A 19,484-nucleotide genomic window follows, 5' to 3' on the forward strand; every position below is an offset into this window, starting at 1 on the left:
CAGGAAAATCGCGGATATTAATGTATGCATTTCAATATAAGTATATCGACGATATAATGATATCTGTCATTTTCTCTGTTTCAAAGACAGTTTCAAGTGAATGCATTAAAGCATGCTTTTTTTATTGGTCACTTCTGGTTATAAATCGATGTTATATCCCGCTGCCTATCATTGTCGCGTTGCAATGTTGCAATATTCTCATCCATTTCTAATGCAAACCGTTCTATTTTCAGAAGTGCAAACCCCATTGAATGAAAACGGTCCTGTGAAAACCAGCACTGAAGATATCAAAACACGCTCCGCGAACCCCGATATTGACAGCAGACTTCGTCCAGTGGAGGAGAGAAGAAAAATAACACCGCCATCCCCTCAACGTCGCATTCACAGAGAGGCTGGCATTCCTCGTAAAGATCATTCGGATGTCCGCAAATATCCCGAGTCACCTAGAAAGCACCGAAAGGATTCGAACGTGTCTGCTCCTAACCAAACAGTCGAGGCTGCGAGCGCTAATGTTAAGAAATGTAAACATGCAAACGAAAAGCTGCATTCAATCGATCAGCACCTATTGGAGGCAAAAGCTGGGAATTTTGCAACAATATCCGAAAGACCCGAGAAATGCGATTTGATATTCAATGCATGCGACGTAACACAGAATGAACTTGCTTCCAAAGAGCCTACGGTTCAGAATGGAAACAGTGATAATGTGGTTGATTGTACTGACGTTTTAAACAAGTCTCATGAAAGTGAGGATTTCGATTGCCCGTGTTGTGACCGAACATCAGCAATGATGGACGATACGGGGCTGTCGGACATCGAAGTGAAAATGTTTACTAGCTGTGATGTCATTGCCCCCACTGAGGAAACACAAGAATTAAATCAAGTCAAAGATACTTGTGATAGCACGGTAAGTCCGAATCCCTTTTTTTTAGCTGGAAAATTAAGTAACTGGTTTCTGATGATAACGATATCACCTGCTTCAGCTAAACAAAACAAAACAAAAAAAGACGAAAATAAAATTAGTTGATGCAGAGTAAAATAAAAAAATCAATCTATTTATGTCTGAATCGTAAAATTAGCAAATTAGCTGTGCATATACATTTTGAGTATTGGACAAGATTTTTGCGTATGTCCGTGTAAAATTTTAAAGAAATCAACTTAAAATCTTTAATTGATCGTATTTTGTTTAAAAATATAATTCATTGAAATTCAATTTCAGGAAATTATAAATCAAAGAAAGAAAGAAAAAAAAACATATATGATATTATTCTTTGAGCAAATTTTGTTGATACTTTATATGCAATCCACTTACCTACCTAGGTTTTTAAATGCTAAATTAATACAAATATACGACTTATGACAGCACTTCTATCTAATATCTATTTATCTAAAAGTTTTCAAATATGTCTTAGACACCAGCATACTGTATTTGTCTCTTGTAACGAATTATTGAATCTATTTTTAGTCTTAGTGGATGATTTTGCAGTAGACTGCATTATAATATTTCATTGATTTTAAATTAATATTATCAAAACCCATCAAATAATGGGTAATTTCTTCATCAGAATTTCAATTAAAAATTCTTCCCTATTTTATTATCTTGATTGTTTTAAGAATATTTTTTTCATTTAGAATAGTGTAATAAGATTTTGTAAAACCTTAAGTTAAGCTCAGTCTAATTTTGCCTTCTACGGAATTCATCATGTGATCAATTCAAAACAATTTTAATTTGTGAAATTTTTTTACTATTTCATTACTTAAAACCTGGTCTACTGAGAATCCTCCATCATCAGAGCATTAATATTTGTTTTGTCTAAGTCCTACAACCCGTATAAAGACTAAGAAAGCTACATCGCTCCATAGTTGATTAACTAGAAGAAAGTTCGGAAGACAACCCCGTAATAAATGGCATTCCTCCTTGATACATGCGTACCGCCTTTTCGAATGGCTAATATGGTTCAAACTTACAAGGCCGTCGACATTGGAGAATTTTTTTTTTTTCTTTTTCTTTTTAATTTTTGTGCTTTTATTTTACAATGCATCGCGTTTCGTTTTAAGAATGAAACTGGTCTCGTAATTGTGATATCACCAACTGCGCACCAAGGTCGCTCAAGGTGAATGGAGTTGTTTGGAGAATATTTTATTCTTTCCATTGATTTTTTTTTCTCAGTTTATATTTGACCGATTTCTCCGTGCTTAAATTTTTAAACGAAATTTTTAATTTCAAAAATTTATTTTTGTTTAATATCGTTTTTATTATTATTACTATTATTTCATTCTTCTTTTCCTATATCAGAATTTTTACATGCGTTATTTGGGAAAAGTTATATAAAATAAAAATCGTTCGAACAAAAGATTATTTTTCTCCCATTTTTGCAAATATTTGAGTCATTTAAAGTGCTTAAATCTTTTTATTAATTATTACTCCTTACTTTTATAATTTCATTCCTTATAGCGGTAAATTCTTTATTTGATATAATTATTTATTATTTCCTTATTTTTATGCTGTTAAAAGTTTTTATTGATAGTTATAAATACTATAAAATTTTCAGAAGGAAAAACTTAAATGGACTTTTATTTTTAACAAATATTTCTCCTATCATTTCTAATAGTAGTATATGAATGCTATTTCTTTTCTCATAATATATTTATTCGATGTTTAGACATTTAATTTATTCTATGCCAAAGAAATGGTCGGGTTTGAACTTAATGATATTAACATTTGTAATGATGAACCTGATACTGGATTTGTTTGCGTATCTCTTTTGGGAAAATGTTTGATCAGATTCACTAATGCAATATCGCGTTTTAATAACGCGTGTCGCATTACGTGATTCAAAAAGAGATATAATTTCTTCAAGCTGTATTAATGACCTGAAGCTAGACACACACTAAAAAAACAATAATGGCTGTGTAGAAATTGGGTTAGAAATACATGCGCTATATTATTAATACTTAAGAAAATGATGGTCAAGTATCAGCTTCGAATACGAAATAGCATGAAGTCGTGACCAGAGATGACTAAACTGGGACGAATGCCCGCCTTCAGACTTCAGAATATTTTAGGCAATCTGTCTGTGAATTCATTAATGCTTTATTCAGAAAAGCAATTATTTTATTATCAAAGCTTAGTTCTGAGTTCAGTACTTTAACTCATCTGTCAATTTCAAAATAGTACCATCGGGAGAATTAAATAATGTTCGCATTATTTTTTGCAAATAAGGTTTGAAAATTATTTGACAATGTAGTAAAATTTTAAACACTATAAATATCTTTTTAAAGAAATGTGCTTAATACCGAATTGATTCGTGTATACATAATTTTATTTCAATTTCTTAACAAATTGCAAAGAAATTTCTCTCTCCAGTTAAACGTTTCTAAGACTGCTTAGTTAATCTGTATCTTATTAAGCGTACTTTATTATTTTTATTGGTAATTTAGGTATTTTTATTGGTTATTAAAGCAAACACCGAATCAGACAGCAAAACATTAATTTTAATTGTTTCAAATATTTAACAAAATATTTAAATAACCAAAATTAAATAGTGACCAGCATTAACCTAAATAAATTTCTGGGAGTTAAACAAGTAACGATCGGAAATATATTTCTGTTTTCTGCTCTTTAGAAGCAAAAACGAAAGAGAAAAATATGATCTTTGAAAACTTTTATGTGGAACTTAAAAACAGTCATAATGATATATTTGGAGCGGATGTGTTACAGAGGATAAATAACTCATCGTGCATAAAATTCTGGTCGTGCATGAAAATTGCACCGGATAGCATCGCCTCGTTGGTAGTACTAAGACCGTGGTCATTATATTTGACTGAGCATCCAGAGCAAATTTACAATTGTTAATGTGCATATGCTTTATTATAAAAAATGTGGCTTAAAAGTATAAAAAAATCATTCATTGGAAAGTTTGTATTAAAAGCGAAATATACATTCTAAGCACATTCGTAAACGAATAATTAAATCTGTTTTGTGAAATGTATTAAAAATGTTTTGTACATTTTATAATCCTTAAACATCATTTTTGGGAAAGATTTTTGTTGAATATCCACATATTAAGATTTGATATTATGTTTATAACTTCAAGTATAGTTCATTCTTTTTTTTTTAATACAAAACTTGTAACGTTTTTGTAGCATGTCGCTTTATAAAGAAATAAAATGAGCATTTAGCATTTCTGCCACTTCAATTTCGATGAAAAGTGTACGTCAAACGTCAATTTATTAATGCTAACTTTACATTTATTGAATTGTTATATATAAATATGTAAACATCTTAACCACGTATGAAAGAGAAATGATATTCATTTAAAAAATGTTACTAAAATATTTACCAAAAATGCATCAAGTGATCTGTTCTTTAATATACAAATTACTCATTATATATATCACCGGTATTGTATGAAACACTAATATTCTATAGAATCTTGGTAAAGTTTGAAATATGAGAATTATTGTAGTAGATTATATACTTTTCTTCGCATTGCTTCGGCATGAGTGACAAAAACCATTTAGCAAAGCATGGAAAGAAGGCCATTATAAGTTTTTTTTATTAAAAAAATGCATACTACAGAAATGCAAATGTTATTAAAAAGTTATTAAATAGTGCCATTAAAAATCCTTTGTTCAAAATACATGTAATTTAATGTATTTCATTCTTTGCCGATGTCTCATTTGACATTGCATGAAATGCATAAGACGTGTGTACAATATTAATCGTTTCAAATTTTGCTTAATATTTAATATTTAAGCATTTTAGAGAATGTCAGATTGAAAATATTGATGATAACAAGATTAACACGCAATCAAATCAGACAAATACAAAAAAAAAAAAAAAAAAAAAAAAAAAAAACGCAAGCAATCAAAATCTGAGCAAAGCTGTTGTATCTGAAAAGTGAACTACAATTTAAAAACTTTATCCTTTGTGAAATCCGAAAATGAAAGAATGAAAGAAAGAAATGAGAAAGAAAAAATTACAGAACTGCAAAAATTTTCTCCTGGCAACTTAGGAAATACATTTCAGCCTTCTGATTCCAGGATATACTTCTCTTCGGATGAAGTATTTACGTCTTTTTCAGAGACCATTCTTAGATATCTTCATAATCTCCAGTTCTTTGCCATAAATGTTTACCTCCTCACGGAATTCCACATAAAACGTTATCAGCGGCACATATTCCCTGCAGTGGACACAGTCCATTTTCAGGACCAGATGAAATACTTCAACGAGTGAATTTACTCCTCTTTCAAAAGAGATTTCCTTGCCGGCGAGATAAAAACCGTCCGAGCGTCGAAAACCTCAAGAAGAAAACCTCAACCTTGCAAAGAAAGAAATCTTTCTTTGCAAGTTATCCCCCTACCTCCCATCGGAATTAAAATTTCCAAACATACGGTCTATTTCGAAGATGGAAAGACCGTTTACAGAGATGAAAACCGAAATCTCTGGAAAAGAATGTGCTTCAGGAAAAAATATTTCGCAGTTTTTAGTTGTAAGGTCCTTTTAGAGATCTGACGCTGTAAGAATAAGACAAGAAGTGGGCAATTTTTTTTTAAAGGTGTGTATTGCGAAGAGAATTTTTGAGGGGAGGAGATAAATTTGTTATAAAAGTTCAATTTAATACAGGCATATGTGATACAATATACATTAATAATGAACATTAATTTCATTGTTGAAAACTTAGATATTTCCAGACTCCGAAAGATAATTTTATATAAGTATATCTTATCTATTTATAAGTTAATATTTTGTTTAACATAAAGCTTTCCATCTACTTTGCATTTCAAAACTATAGATGTGGTTGGTATATACGTGATGAATATTTTAATCGGCGAAGAACGAGTTAGGAATTTTAGAATTTCTTTCTGTCTTCCAGAAGTGTACAGTTTTTCAAAAAAAAAAAAAAAGACGCCATTTGCACGGAAACGTTTTGATGTTTTTAAGTTTTCTGCCTCTGGGTTATTTACCCTCATCAAGATTAACATAGAGGTTCCCAGACATTTTTTAAAAAAGACAGTTTTTTTAAGCCATTCCTCTCTTCTAAGAAAAAAGTCTGAAGGAAATTTATAATAATATGAAGTACCATATATTAATTTTTATTAAATATTTAAAATTCTTATTTCACCATGTGTCCAGGATTTATAAACTAAGCGCTAAACAATAATCTGCATCGCTTTATTATTTAGATTTACAATTTATCATAGAATGAGTTTTGTAAATTGGAAATTTGATAGAGATTCGCAAAGCTTCTAAGAAATCCTTTTATGTAATAATTCTGAAATTATTTGACATAGTTGCCAAATTCTATTACTTAATTTTTTTCTATAATAAAGTGTTCCAGCATTCATAACAACAACGCAAATTCAATCGCAAAGAGATTGTACAAATTGTTTTTAAAACATTCGGAAAATTACTGGGTTTATTTTTTCTCTTATTTTAATATACTATTTTTGCTGCTCAGTTTTAATGATTTTTTTCATTTAAAAAAAATTCATTGGCACAGTAGTCTTTTCTATATTTCACTGGATTCAAACAAGCTCATTGCGAGCTTACATTCTTGCTTTTTCTTTTTCCTTTTGTTTATTTTTGATTTTTCAAACATTTTTTTTTAAAGCTGATTCTTTTAAAAATTATTCCTACAACTGTGTTTAAGAAGAATTTTAATTAGAAAATAATAGCATATTATTTTATTTTGGTGTTTATTTATTTGCCTTATTCAACAGTTTAAAAAAATTGAGTTCATTTTTTTATATTTTGTTTTCTAACTATATTGCAATATTAATATTCTGGCTTCAAACAATATTAAAAGAAGTAAATTAAATAAACGAGATATTGTTACAAGAAAACATTTAAAAACATTTAATAAATGTATCAGAAAGTGACTACTCAACAAGTCATTCAAATAAAAAAAAAATTCTTGAAAGAACGTTAAATTATTCTTTATTAAATATTCGACTTTCTCTTTTTTTTTCTTGCCTTTTATTGTGTTCGATGTTTTAAATCTTTATTAACAATTGTATTTGTAAAAAGATTTAGATACTTGATATGTTCTGTTTTTTTTGAATATTTTAAATAACGACATACTCTTAGAAAGAAAATATAAATATTTTCCTTTTATTAAATAAAATGTCATTTATTAAGTCCCGTAACAACGAGGAAAAAAAACCACTTTCATTTTTATTTGGTAATAAAGAAAAGAAGAGTGAAAACCGGAATTAAAAACATTCTAAAAAGTTAAGGCTAGAATCAATATTCTCAAATTCTATCACCCCAACGTGGTGAAAGTTGAATTACTTTTTCTTTTAGATTCCCCATATAATTGTATTTTCTCTTTTAAAAACATAGCTTATTGCCGCTCGAGAGAACTTAAATACACATCAAAGAACGCCGCCCCGTTTTTATGTGTGAAAACACCCGATGTTTTCTCTTCAGTAAGGCGAAGATTTTTTTTTTTTTTTTTTTTTTTCTATATCAAATGGATGAAGGGAAATTCACCCCCTATCGTATGGAGTTCTGCATCGATGGTTACTTTAAGAGACTTGTGAAGGCTAAAAAAAAAGTTTTATTAAATGCTATGACTAGAATAAGAAATTTTTAGTTTTGATAAAAGTAATATCAATGATAGCTTAATAATCGGCACCTTTTATTTGATTTTATCGCTGTAAAGTATCCTTAAAGGAGCGCAAAGACTGTTTTGATATTCTGGAAAATTCATAGCAGTGCGGTTGAATTTATCATAAGAAAAAGATTGAAAAATTCTTTTTATAATTTTAAATTGCAAAAACTATTTCCGTTCTTTTATGTTCGGGGCTTAATATAGAACGGTTTTCCCCTCCCTTTTTTGTATGTGTTTGTGCGTGCTTTATGTGAGATTGAAATTCTTGATATAATATATTCGTACGGTTCCTCACCATTGTTATCAGTTTGAAATATCTTATATTTATAGGAATTTTTTCCTCTTATTGTATAAGTATTCTAATGCGTTGCGTAAGATTGTCATTTAATAAAAATATATGATTTTTCCGTAATCCAGTTCTTTCTAAATCATTCAAATTTTCTATTTTATTGTTTTAGAAAAATAAAACTTCAACTTTTTTTTTTTCAAAAATAAAAAAATTCTGTAAAAATTGAATATTAAAAGCTGAAAGTGACATTCACATTTAACGTAGAAATATAAATAGTATAAAATTTACTATTATAGAATAAAATGTTGTAGCAATAAAAATTTATAATCGTGTTAGTTATTTAAGCATAGGAAATGCTGTGATTGTTTGTTCTATTATTAAGAGGATCAAGAAGTATTGATCAGATTTCTTCATTTGAAACCACGGGGAAAAATAGCCTTTGTAATAAAATGAAAAAAAAATCATTATAATGTATCAAACAGTAAACACTAAATCAATATTATTTTTTGTACAATTAAAAAAAAAAATTGCTTAAAACATTTTATTTGAATGTTTTTTTTATTATTATTTATTATTTACTTTGATTACTATAATTTTACTTTACTTTATTATTGAATTTTCAATATAAGATTTTTTTAGCAGAGATTTAATTCCGTAGCACAGTACATCATAATTAATGAAATAGTATAACAAAATCTTAATTATTCCATTGCAAATTGCTAACAGATCGGTTTTACGATTTGTAAGGCATAATGAAGTATATACACTTAATATATGTATATTATATTAAGTATGCATGCATATTTATCTAAAAGAAGAAAACATAAAATTAATATCTCTTATTAAATGAATTCGAAAATACACAATATTTAAAAAACAAAATTCTTATTAAATATAAAATGCATTTTTCTCTGACCATATTTGTTTTCCATGCCTTCAAGGTAAGCTGAATTTTTGGATGTCCTATGTAGCTGTGATCTAAATTATTAAAATTTTCCGTATACGGCATAGTGCATGATATACTAACTTCATATTGTAACGAATGCATGGGATCTTAAAATATAACTAATAATAAAAATATAACTTAATCATCATATCTTTCGATGTATTTTAAAAGATACCTGTAAATATAATGTTGATTTACTGTTGTCCATATTCTCTTTGAGAAACAATAATTTGTGGTTGAAGAAAAGAAAATTGTAAATATTAAACTTCCAACCTGTACGGTACTTTAAATCCCCTTTCCTCTTCTTGTTAGAAAACAACGAATGATATGATTCTGCAAAAAGGCAAATATTTTCCGAAGGATTAACTTCATTTCCATTGTTTAAATATGGCATGCAGAGATATTTCCATCTCTAAATTTAAAAGGGCGAAAATTTTAATGAAAGGCATGGGATAAGTTTCGATTTATTGCTCAAATATCCTTTTTGAGTTATCTGAAAAATATATTATAAGAATAATAACTATAACATAAATTCATTGGTTTTTGATGAGAATGAATGGTTTAGCAGTAAAGTTATCATTAACTTTCAGAAAAGTATTGAAACATGTATAAATGTAACTTTAATGAAAATAGTTTAAAAAAAATAACAATTGTGATTGATAATTGGTATTTTTAATTAGGAGAATTTAATGTTTATTTTCGATTTACATTTACAAATTCTCATTTAATTAATTTTATTTCCATGATACTAATTGCATTTTGAAATTGAAGAGATACTTTTATCAATAGTTCTTTAATTTGAGATCCTATTAAAATGAAATTAAATTTAAAAATTCACCTTTCAACTGAGTTGAAATTAAAAGTCTGCTGTTCGAATTAAAAACTCCTTATTGTATTGATATCCCCCCTCCCTTATTAAAAAAAAAAAAAAAAAAAAAAAAAAAAAAAAAAAAAACGTTTCTTCAACTCACCGTACTTCTCTAGAAGTCTACCTTTTTCATCTAGGAGTGTGTTTGCTCCGTGAAATTAATTAAAATCGAGGAGAAAAAAAATTGTCATAAGTCGTGTTCCAGCTGTTTCATTTGGACGTTCAAAGCTGCGACATCCTGTGCAAATTAATATTCTGTGCATCAAAAGAAAATTTTGAAACCCTGCGCATTAAAAATGAAGAATCGGAAAAAATGGTTACAATGAGTGGTTTTATTATTACTTTTTGCCATCGTCGCAGGGTCGGATTTGATTTTGAAATGCCAGTTTGCTCCTATGTTTTACCGCATACCTTATTTTCGTGAATAAACAATATATTCGTAGAAAGTGCATCGAATCTTTCTTCAGAACAACAAATTCTGAAATAATAAAAAAAGAAACTTTGTATGAAAGTATATAAAATTGACTATAACGCATATTTTTTGATAGCTAATATATTTTAATGTGTTAATATTATTCTTTTAAATCAAAACTTACTTTTTTTATAAAACGTACTTTACCCCTTCCAGTAAAATGACGAGTATAGCTCGTCATCTGTTTTTCATGCCAAACAGAACAATGACGAGTTATACTAGTCATGCGACTGAGGTTACTGTTGAATAAATTTGGTTTAAAATTTCTAGTGTACTGAATCCGGCAGTACTTTTATTATTTAAATAGATATCATAAAATCACTATCACATGTTGTTTACTGTTAGATTGTCTTGGTACAAGTTCGGCCAAATTATTGTTAGTCAGTGGATTTCATTCTTATTTAGTGAGAACATTGGCTTATTAAAAGAAAACATGTTGTGAAATAAACACAGTAACGAATAAGAGTAGTGCACACTATGAAGATGAAGATGATTGGAGGGATTCAGAATAGTCAGAAGAAATAAGCTTACATTTACCTGTTGTTGTTGTTGTTTATAATGGCACTTGCCATGGACAAGCATGCTGAAGAAGTCAGCGCTTTTACACCAAAGGAGCGTCTCTTGTTTTATTTTAGTAGCACAACCCCTTTTTACAGGGGGGGGGCACATTCACGCATCTCACAAATAGAACAGAGGAAGAACAACCATGCCCGAACCGGGACTCGAACCCAGGACGCCCAGATCACGGAGAAGATGCGCTACCCCTATGCCAGGATGTCGGATTGCATTTACCTAATATTGATGATGAAACTAATGATAGTGAAATATTACCAAGAAGGAGAAAATGCGCTTAGTAAGTGATTTTAGTGAATGCTCTGGAGTCGTAGACACGTCATCAGAAGAAATGATTTAGAAGGAAATAAATAATTTGTCTGAAATAAAAAAAAATAAAAAATTACGGGAGTGCCTGGTGTAGATGCGAAAATTAGTGGCTAATCTGAAGTCATAAGAGATTTTTGAAGAAACGTTTAATATGAATTTACAAATAACGAATTTATATAAATATCAATAATATAATTTTAATTAACAAAATGTAGGAATTATAAAATAAACTTTCTTAAATAAAAATTAAGTAGTTATTCTATGCACAATTTTTCATTATTAAATTTTACTGGAAGAGGTTAAGGGAAGGCAATCATTTTATAATATGTAAAAAGCAGTCAATAAAGATAAACTGTTTGATTCCAATCTTTAGGAATGAATTTGAAAATGCATTGCATGAATTTCAAATCTAAATGATATATTCGTCATTTCAGCAAAGCTTGCATTTAATGATATTATTAAAGACATTTGGTCCATAAGTGTACTTTTCTTCCATCAGTAGCAGTTTTCATTTATATATATGTATACACTTAGATAAACTTCAACAGTGGCTTTTAACAATGTCTACGTTTCTTATTTCCATCACCATTCACTTTAAAGAGCATCTGCTATATTTGGAACTTAAACCAAAGAAGAAGAAAAAAAAACTCCTCCTCCGTTGATTAATTTCCTTTACAAAGTCGACAAAGATCGAGCGGAGTGGAGGTGTCAATCCGCTGCTTATCAGCTAGAATGAATGGGTCTGGCGTTGTTGTAGCTGTTCTCCCGGGTCCAATTCTGCGGTCTTAATAGAAAACTAGATTTCTTTTTCTTTTGTTTGTCTCGGATTAGGCTTAACCCGAGTTCTCCCGCCGAGGAATGTCCTAAGCCATAATAGGGAAAAATAATGACATCAAATTCGTCTTGAGTGACCCGCTCGAAAAGGAGGTCCATGTATGTCCCTCTTTTGGGGGCGGTTGAAAAATAAGGGCCTACCATTCGTTAGTTCCAGTTCCATGCTTTTCGTGGACGGACTGATGTTAATTTAAGTTTTATACAGCATTTCTAATATATATATGACTGCTATTGCATTGTATGACTGGATATAGGAACTGACATAGATTGTATTGTGCTTCGCTGGGTCACCGCAACTAGTTGTAAAAAAAGGTTATTATGAGGGCATTAAAAATGATCTGCAAAAATAAATCAGCTGTAAACTTGTAAAAACACTGACTGGTATGCACTAAAGATTTATGAGCTTGTGTGTGAGTTTTCTTTCATATGTACTTAGCGGTTGTATTATTATTATTTTGCTCTCTACATGTCTTATTATTCTCTTTAGAAAATACTTTTCCGTAAAGAGGAGAGTACATATAATTTCCGTTTTAAACAGTTAGTATTATAAGCTTTATGTTTCATTGTTATTCTTTATGATATGGAGAATTGCATATCCCTATTTTCAGCTTTACTCTGATAATAATAACATTAATATCTGCTCTCATTCCAGATTTCAAAAGCTTTCTGATCTACTTTTACTATAAGATAGCTGTCTCACTCCGCTTTTTTTATGTATAACAATTGTTTTGTACTTTTTTATGATGAATCCTAACGCTTATAATTTGCTAAAAAGTAATAACATTTGGCTTTAATTATATATATATATCTTTTACTTCAATGAAATACTAAACTCATTTACAGATTTCTGCTTTACTTCAATTTACAATCAGTTCTCTTATGAATGCTTCATTTTTGATTTTCAGAACAAATGTTATAATTTTTTATAATAATCTATTCGTATTTTCATTAATTTCATGTTCATGTATATTATGCTTTAGCGCTGCCTTTATATTTATTTTTAAGACTTAAATTCATTTTTTACATCTAATCTGTAACATTTTTAATTCTATATTTTATAAAAAATAAATCAATTAATTTCTAAGATTCTTTTTTACTATTAAGTGAATATATAATGCATTGATATTATACTCAGAAGATTGATGGCAGTAATTTCATTTGGGAATCTCTATCATTCTGTGATAGCCAGTGTTGCAAGACAATATAAGGAAAATGTCGGGCAAATTTTCCTTATATGACATGCATGATAACATGCAGTTGAATTTTCAAGTTGAAGATGTAAGCGTAGTTCTAACTTTTAAAAGAAAGTGTCCAGATATTCGCTTCTGTGTTGTATTTTCATATGAACATGGCATGACTTTTGGACATGTGACTATATTGAGTATGACTGGGCATATAACTATAATTTGCACTCAAGTAGCCATAATTATTTCACAAATACTTTGTTTCTCCTATAATTTATGATTGCCTAAATACAGTTTCTAAATTATAACTTTACATTGAAAGTGGAATAATTTGGGTTTAAAAGTATGTTCTTTTTGATAAAGCATATATATTTTTCAAATTCTATTGCAAATTTGAATCTGATGAATAAATCATTTCTTTGATGGATGTCAGCTTTAAAAAATTGTATCAAGATATACATTTCTGTGCTGTATTTCCATGTCAAATGGCCCTTAACATTTCTCTCTTTGTTGATTTTCTTTCCCATTCCAAAAACGGAAGAAATAGCATTCAAAAGAATCACATATCCTTTCCCTGAAATTCAAAAATCGCAAACCTTTTTACCGATTTAAATTTTAGAGTAGTTGCAGAATTTTAATAAAAAGAGGATCTTCTTTGAACTGTGCTTCTTTAAAGAAACGTTGATATCCTATATGCAGGAAATATAAATACAATTTTCATTCAATGCGATTCATGAGTAAATAAAGTAACATTCAAAATGTTCTCTCTATGGAAGCTTAGATATTATACATCTTATAAGAAGAGTCTTGGCTGTTTATGGAATATATATATATATATATATATATATATATACTTATATGTACACATCAAATATTTATATTTTTTACTTTAACATTTTTTTTCTTTAGATATAGTGGAAATCTGCCTTATTTGGTACATCTAAACATTTTTTTAAATATCTAGAAGTAGAAAAGTAATGCATTGTTTTGTAATTTATTTGCCTTCAAAATAATGCAATAAACTTTTTTTAGGAACACTCTTTAAAATAGTAAAAAAAAAAGTTAAAATTTTGATACTGCCCAATTAAACAAACTGATTTCCTTAATTGTAATACCTATTTTTTAAAACGCATGAAAGCAAAATATCTTTTTTCCTTAATAATAATTCTATACAGATATATTATTCTTTGTAATTCTAGCAGCTATAATTAATTCTTTACAATTCGCTGATCACTTTTAGATGTAAGGAGCAGTCATTTATTTACATGGTGTTGGATGGCATTCTTTTTCAAAATACGTAAGCAGAAAAACTTTGTAAAAATTATAAGTAAAAAATAAGTAATTAAATAAATTGTTTTAAAGGAATTGCAGGCAGATTGTACATATTAAATTGTATTTGTGAATCTATTTCATTTGTTTCACATTCAGAATTTCCAGGCGAAATTTAAAAATTGCTTTGGCTTTAACAGTTTTGATTTACTCTCGGGTTTCAACAGAAGAATTTCAAGAAAGCTCTTTTCTTTAATTATTTATTGCAAATGGTTTAAAGACAGATCGTGGTCTCTTTTTTTCTGAACCATGACAAACCATTTAATGTATCTGATATTTATGTATGAAAAATTTAGCAAACTGCATGTAATCCTTTAGACTGAACTATCCGTTTCTAGTTACTGTTTTAATTCGGTCTTAGTACATTTGAACAACAATAAAAAAATTCGTCTAATTTTACCTTGAAACTATTTTAATAAAATTATTATAGTATATTTCAGTCAAATAACAATTTTTGTTCTTATTTTAAATCAACTTAAGAAATATTAGTTAAATCTTTAGTTGATGTTAAAATATTTAATTGATGATATCTGATTGCTAATATTTATTCAATAACTATAGCAGCATAACGCTTTCTCTAAAAAAATAATTCCATAAACTACATTTATATTGTTGCAACCTAAATTGTATGTTTTACGGTACAGATACTTAATAGAATTGAGATTTTTATACATGCTCAAAATGTACCATATTATTTATTAGTATTATTTATTTTATGCTTTCAATAAGGAGACCACAAAGAGTTAATAAGTGTTACAAACGTGATAAATTGATCTATAACCAATTATTCAGAAACATATTGTATCAATAATTGGCAATAAATAATACTTGATTAGCTTCGTCTTTAGCGGAAGTAACATTTTCCCATTTAGAGTCACTGACCTCGACTAATATTTCACTTTTGGAATTAAATTAATTCGTAGTTCCAGTGATTTATCACATTTTCTTTGACACTTTTTATGTAATATATTTTTTTGGTGTTTCCATTTCTGTTGCGATTTGATGGATGGTGCGTTTTTATTTATTTATTGATGCTTGACACTTATTAATTCAATGTTGCAATTTGAGTCTTTTCATCAGTATCCTGAATCGAACATTCACCATTTTTTTTATTAAGTAATTTGTAAGTAATCTCAAATTCTCTCTCTCTTTCTCTCTCTCTGTCTCTCTCTTTGCATTTATAGTTTTTATCTATAGTTTACAACATTTCTGAAGAATTTAAAAATGAAGATGCTTATAATAAAAAAATTATTGTGGTTCGTTCATTGATACAACGAGGGATGATCGTGAGAGATATAACTCCAGAGGGACAGTTTCTGGAGGCATATAATTTTGCGTTATATTTTAGGTATTTTAAGATATAGAAATCAACGAACAAATTGGGGGGGGGTGAAAAATGGCTTCGAGCATGAAATCGCGATATGCCACTTTAGCAATTTTTCGAATGCAATTTTTAGAACGTTTTAATGCACTAACACTATCAGCAGTTAGCGATATGGCCTGTCAAAGGTGTAATTAGCTTTTTCCGTTTAAGATTGCCCTTGCATTTTGTCCAATCTTTTATTAACTTTTACCAATCTTTATGAATATAAAAAAGTGTGTATATGTGCAAGGCTATTAAAATGAAAAGTTTTAATCTGTATCACAAATTATTTTTTTAAAATACATTTTGTGAGAATTAAGTTGCGCATAAAAGATTTAATGGAGATTAAACTTCATTATATTATGTGTGTTATCTCTCTGTTGGACTCTAGCCTAAATTTGTCTTGGCACCGATGTTCTTTGGTGAGAATGTGCACATCTGTTGGATATTTTTCAAATGTTAATTAATTAAAAATTGAACGAACGTTTGAAACTTTTCCTTGCAACTTAAAAAAAATAATAATACAGTATAAAACTGATGTTGTCACCAACTTAAAATTCAAAAAATTATCTAATTATTGATATAAGATTTGCTCCCGAGTAATTTTTCTGGAAATTTTATAATTTTTTTAAAACTTTTATAATTAAAAAAATTATATTTAATGAAAGTATCAGAACTTTATTTCTTTTAAGACATCACGATTTTTCTGATTGTAAATAATTATAATATTTGCACGTTTAAATTTTTTGTTTAAAATAGTGCTATTAAAAATGATTCGTTTTTTATCAGTATTTATACCTCAAAAAATGAATTTTATTATGTCGTCAACTTACTTTCTTGTATAACATTTCTATACATATATGATTTTTTTTTCGTTTTCCAAAAGATTTGTAGCAATAATTATTGATTTCACAGTTCTGTATGCAATATATGTGCCCTAAGCTGTCATTGAAACTCAATTAATATCGTCTTTCTAATGATACTAAACATATTAATTGTTAACTTTGATGTGCTTTATCCCTCTGAAACGTCTGAATTGTTCATTATATACAGTCCCTTTTCTAAGCAATCCATTCGCAACAAGAGAAAGAGAAGCAAGAGGACGTGGATGAGGGATCGTAAGAGGATGAGGGAAGACAAGCAAGAGGACAGAAACACAATTAATCGGAATCGCCGTCGCTTGACCTTGTTAAGCGAAGAGGGGAACTCGTCTCCAGGTTCCTGTTCCTGTTATCTCTACGCTCAGTTAAAGACTTTTTCAGATAGAAAGAAATCCTCAAACTAATGTACTAAACTTTGTTTTCTTTTTAATTTAGTTTGGAAAATGGAAGTTCTAGGGAAAAATCAATTTAAATTTTATTTAAAATTTATTGATATTGATGGATAGGTTGTTTATAATTTATTTTATGGAAAATAATCTCTTTTTTTGTGACTACTTTATGAATATCGAAGGAAGAGAGAATTTCATCGATGTGTTAATAACTTTTTTCTAAATTTAAAAAAAAGAACACTGCGACATATAATATAAAATCTGTGCAAAATATATAATTATTTATAAGAAAATATATGTTGGTTAGAGAAAACAAGCTAGAAGACACAGAAGTAGAATTAATTTAGTCAAAACTTTTCAAATATATTTTTTGTGATGCATATTTGTTATTTATTGATTGTTTGTAAAATGTTAAGAGAATTTAAAGTTTCTTTACACAGTGTTGGGAATAATTTATAATCAATCTTAGTTTTTTTTTAATTAAAATGAATGAGATGAATCTGAAGAAAAAAAGAAAGAAAAAGCTTCTAATGTAAATTGATACTTTTAACATTTTAAAAGCGAATCAAATTATACCTTAATAAAGGCAGATGAGAACCCAAATCTAAACTTATCTGATGCTGTCAGCGAAATACGCATGCTTGCTCATCTTTGCGCCATTTTAAAGCCAAATAAACTTTGAATAATTTTGTCTATTTACTAGAAAACTTACTATTCGCTACCAATTTTGTTATTTTTAACTGTGCAACTTCTTAAAAATTTCACGTGATTCTGTATATGCGCTAAATGAATTATGGATTCCCAGTTGTTTTACTTTAGTTTATTTAATCTCTTATAGCTCTTACATTAATTTTTTTAAAACTATAGCATTTAAAATGAAATTGTTTAAAAAAATTATAATGACGCTTTTGGAAAAGAAAAAGAATCTAAGAATCTTAAAACAGCTGTCAAACTGTCTTAGGAGCGTAACCAATTTTTTTCCGGTGAGTTAATTAAATATCATAATATAATATAACTAAAACAGCTTATTAAACATAGCTCTTATGCAGTTATTTCTCGAAAATTGAAGATGTATCTTTTCTGTTACATCTGCTTATTCGATTTCTTTCCTTCTATAAAAGACTCCCCCACTCTTAGAAAGACGAAAGCTGTGAATTAAAAGTCTAAGGATACAATATGCGGGTGACAAATTCCCTTTTCTTGGGCAGCTGCTCTTAAAAATATTCTGCCCAAAACCTGACCTGTGGCACTCATTCTACAAAAAGATCCTTTTTCTTCCTGGAATATCGGCTAATAAATCAAATCTTAGCAAATTGAAATAACCTTGCACGTGCTGCACACTTCCACGTAACCAAAGCCTTGAAACAAAATATGTCAAAGTGCCCCACCTGGGCTGTTCCTGTAGCTTTTCTCGACAATGCCCCTAAATGAGGGCCTCCCACTCACTCAACTGCGGACCATGCTGAAATTAGATCTGTAAATGGAATTCGTTGATTCGGAATGGCAGGATTTCCCACTCACAAAAAGAGACAATAGGGGAAAAAATTAACGTTCTAGAAGCTATTGTTTAGATATCCACTCTAGAGGTTGGGAGTTTTTTTTCAATGTGTATGTGTTGTTTTAAGTATCAGCACTTGTATACATTTTTCTAATTATATAATAATCACGATATCCTCACAAGTATTATATTGAAATTCATATTTAACCCTACAGTGCATCGTGTAGCCCCACGTGGCTACATGTATTCATTTCCATTTATAAGCTTCATATTACTGTTCCAAAGGCTACAAGTGAGTGTTTGGAAATCATTTTTCAAATGCGTTTTGATAAACAATTTTAGAAAATACCGTTATATGGCAATAGGGGTAACAGAATTTGAATTAAACCGTAAGGGAAAAATACCAAGATGTCTGTTGTATGAATAGTTCTCACAGAATTGTTATAATATGATTTGTCACTGGAATATTTTTAATTCATATTGTAATCATATGGCACATTTTAATTTTAAAAAATTCACGAAAAATATAATTAAAAAATTTTTAAATAATTTTGCAGTATTCAAAATCCATCTTTTTTTCTTCTTTGTAAATATAAAAATAAGAAGTCATTCATTCTAGGGTTGAATCTATTAAAACAATTTGTTTTCTAACATAAGCGTATTACTTACACATCACACTAAGAAATGACGGTTTTAGTGTTGTAATCTATGATATCTTTGTATTAAGTTAAGTTTCTTAACTATCATTTTAAAAACTCTTTTCCAACAACAATGAGATCATTTTAATGCGTATTATTTAGCAATAACTTTCTTTAGTGGAGTTTGTTTTTCTTTAGATCAGAACAGTTTTCTGAAACTAGTTGCTTTAAAAAAAAATTGAAATTTGTTGAGCCTTAATATGAGATTGAATAAATATAAATATATAAATCAAAT

General features: G+C 28.8%; 1 protein-coding gene across 3 annotated transcripts in view; it reads left to right on the top strand.

Moving 5' to 3' along the window:
• The window catches only part of LOC129983723 (uncharacterized), a 460,651-nt gene that overhangs the window by 264,939 nt on the left and 176,228 nt on the right, over window positions 1-19,484 (top strand). For all 3 annotated transcript variants that reach the window (XM_056093321.1, XM_056093322.1, XM_056093320.1), the window contains exon 3: window positions 234-904. In XM_056093321.1, the coding sequence (XP_055949296.1) occupies window positions 234-904 (671 nt within the window). The remainder of the gene's footprint in view (window positions 1-233; window positions 905-19,484) is intronic.

Source organism: Argiope bruennichi, chromosome 9 (genome assembly GCF_947563725.1).
Source record: "Argiope bruennichi chromosome 9, qqArgBrue1.1, whole genome shotgun sequence".
Taxonomy (NCBI): Eukaryota; Metazoa; Arthropoda; class Arachnida; order Araneae; family Araneidae; genus Argiope; species Argiope bruennichi.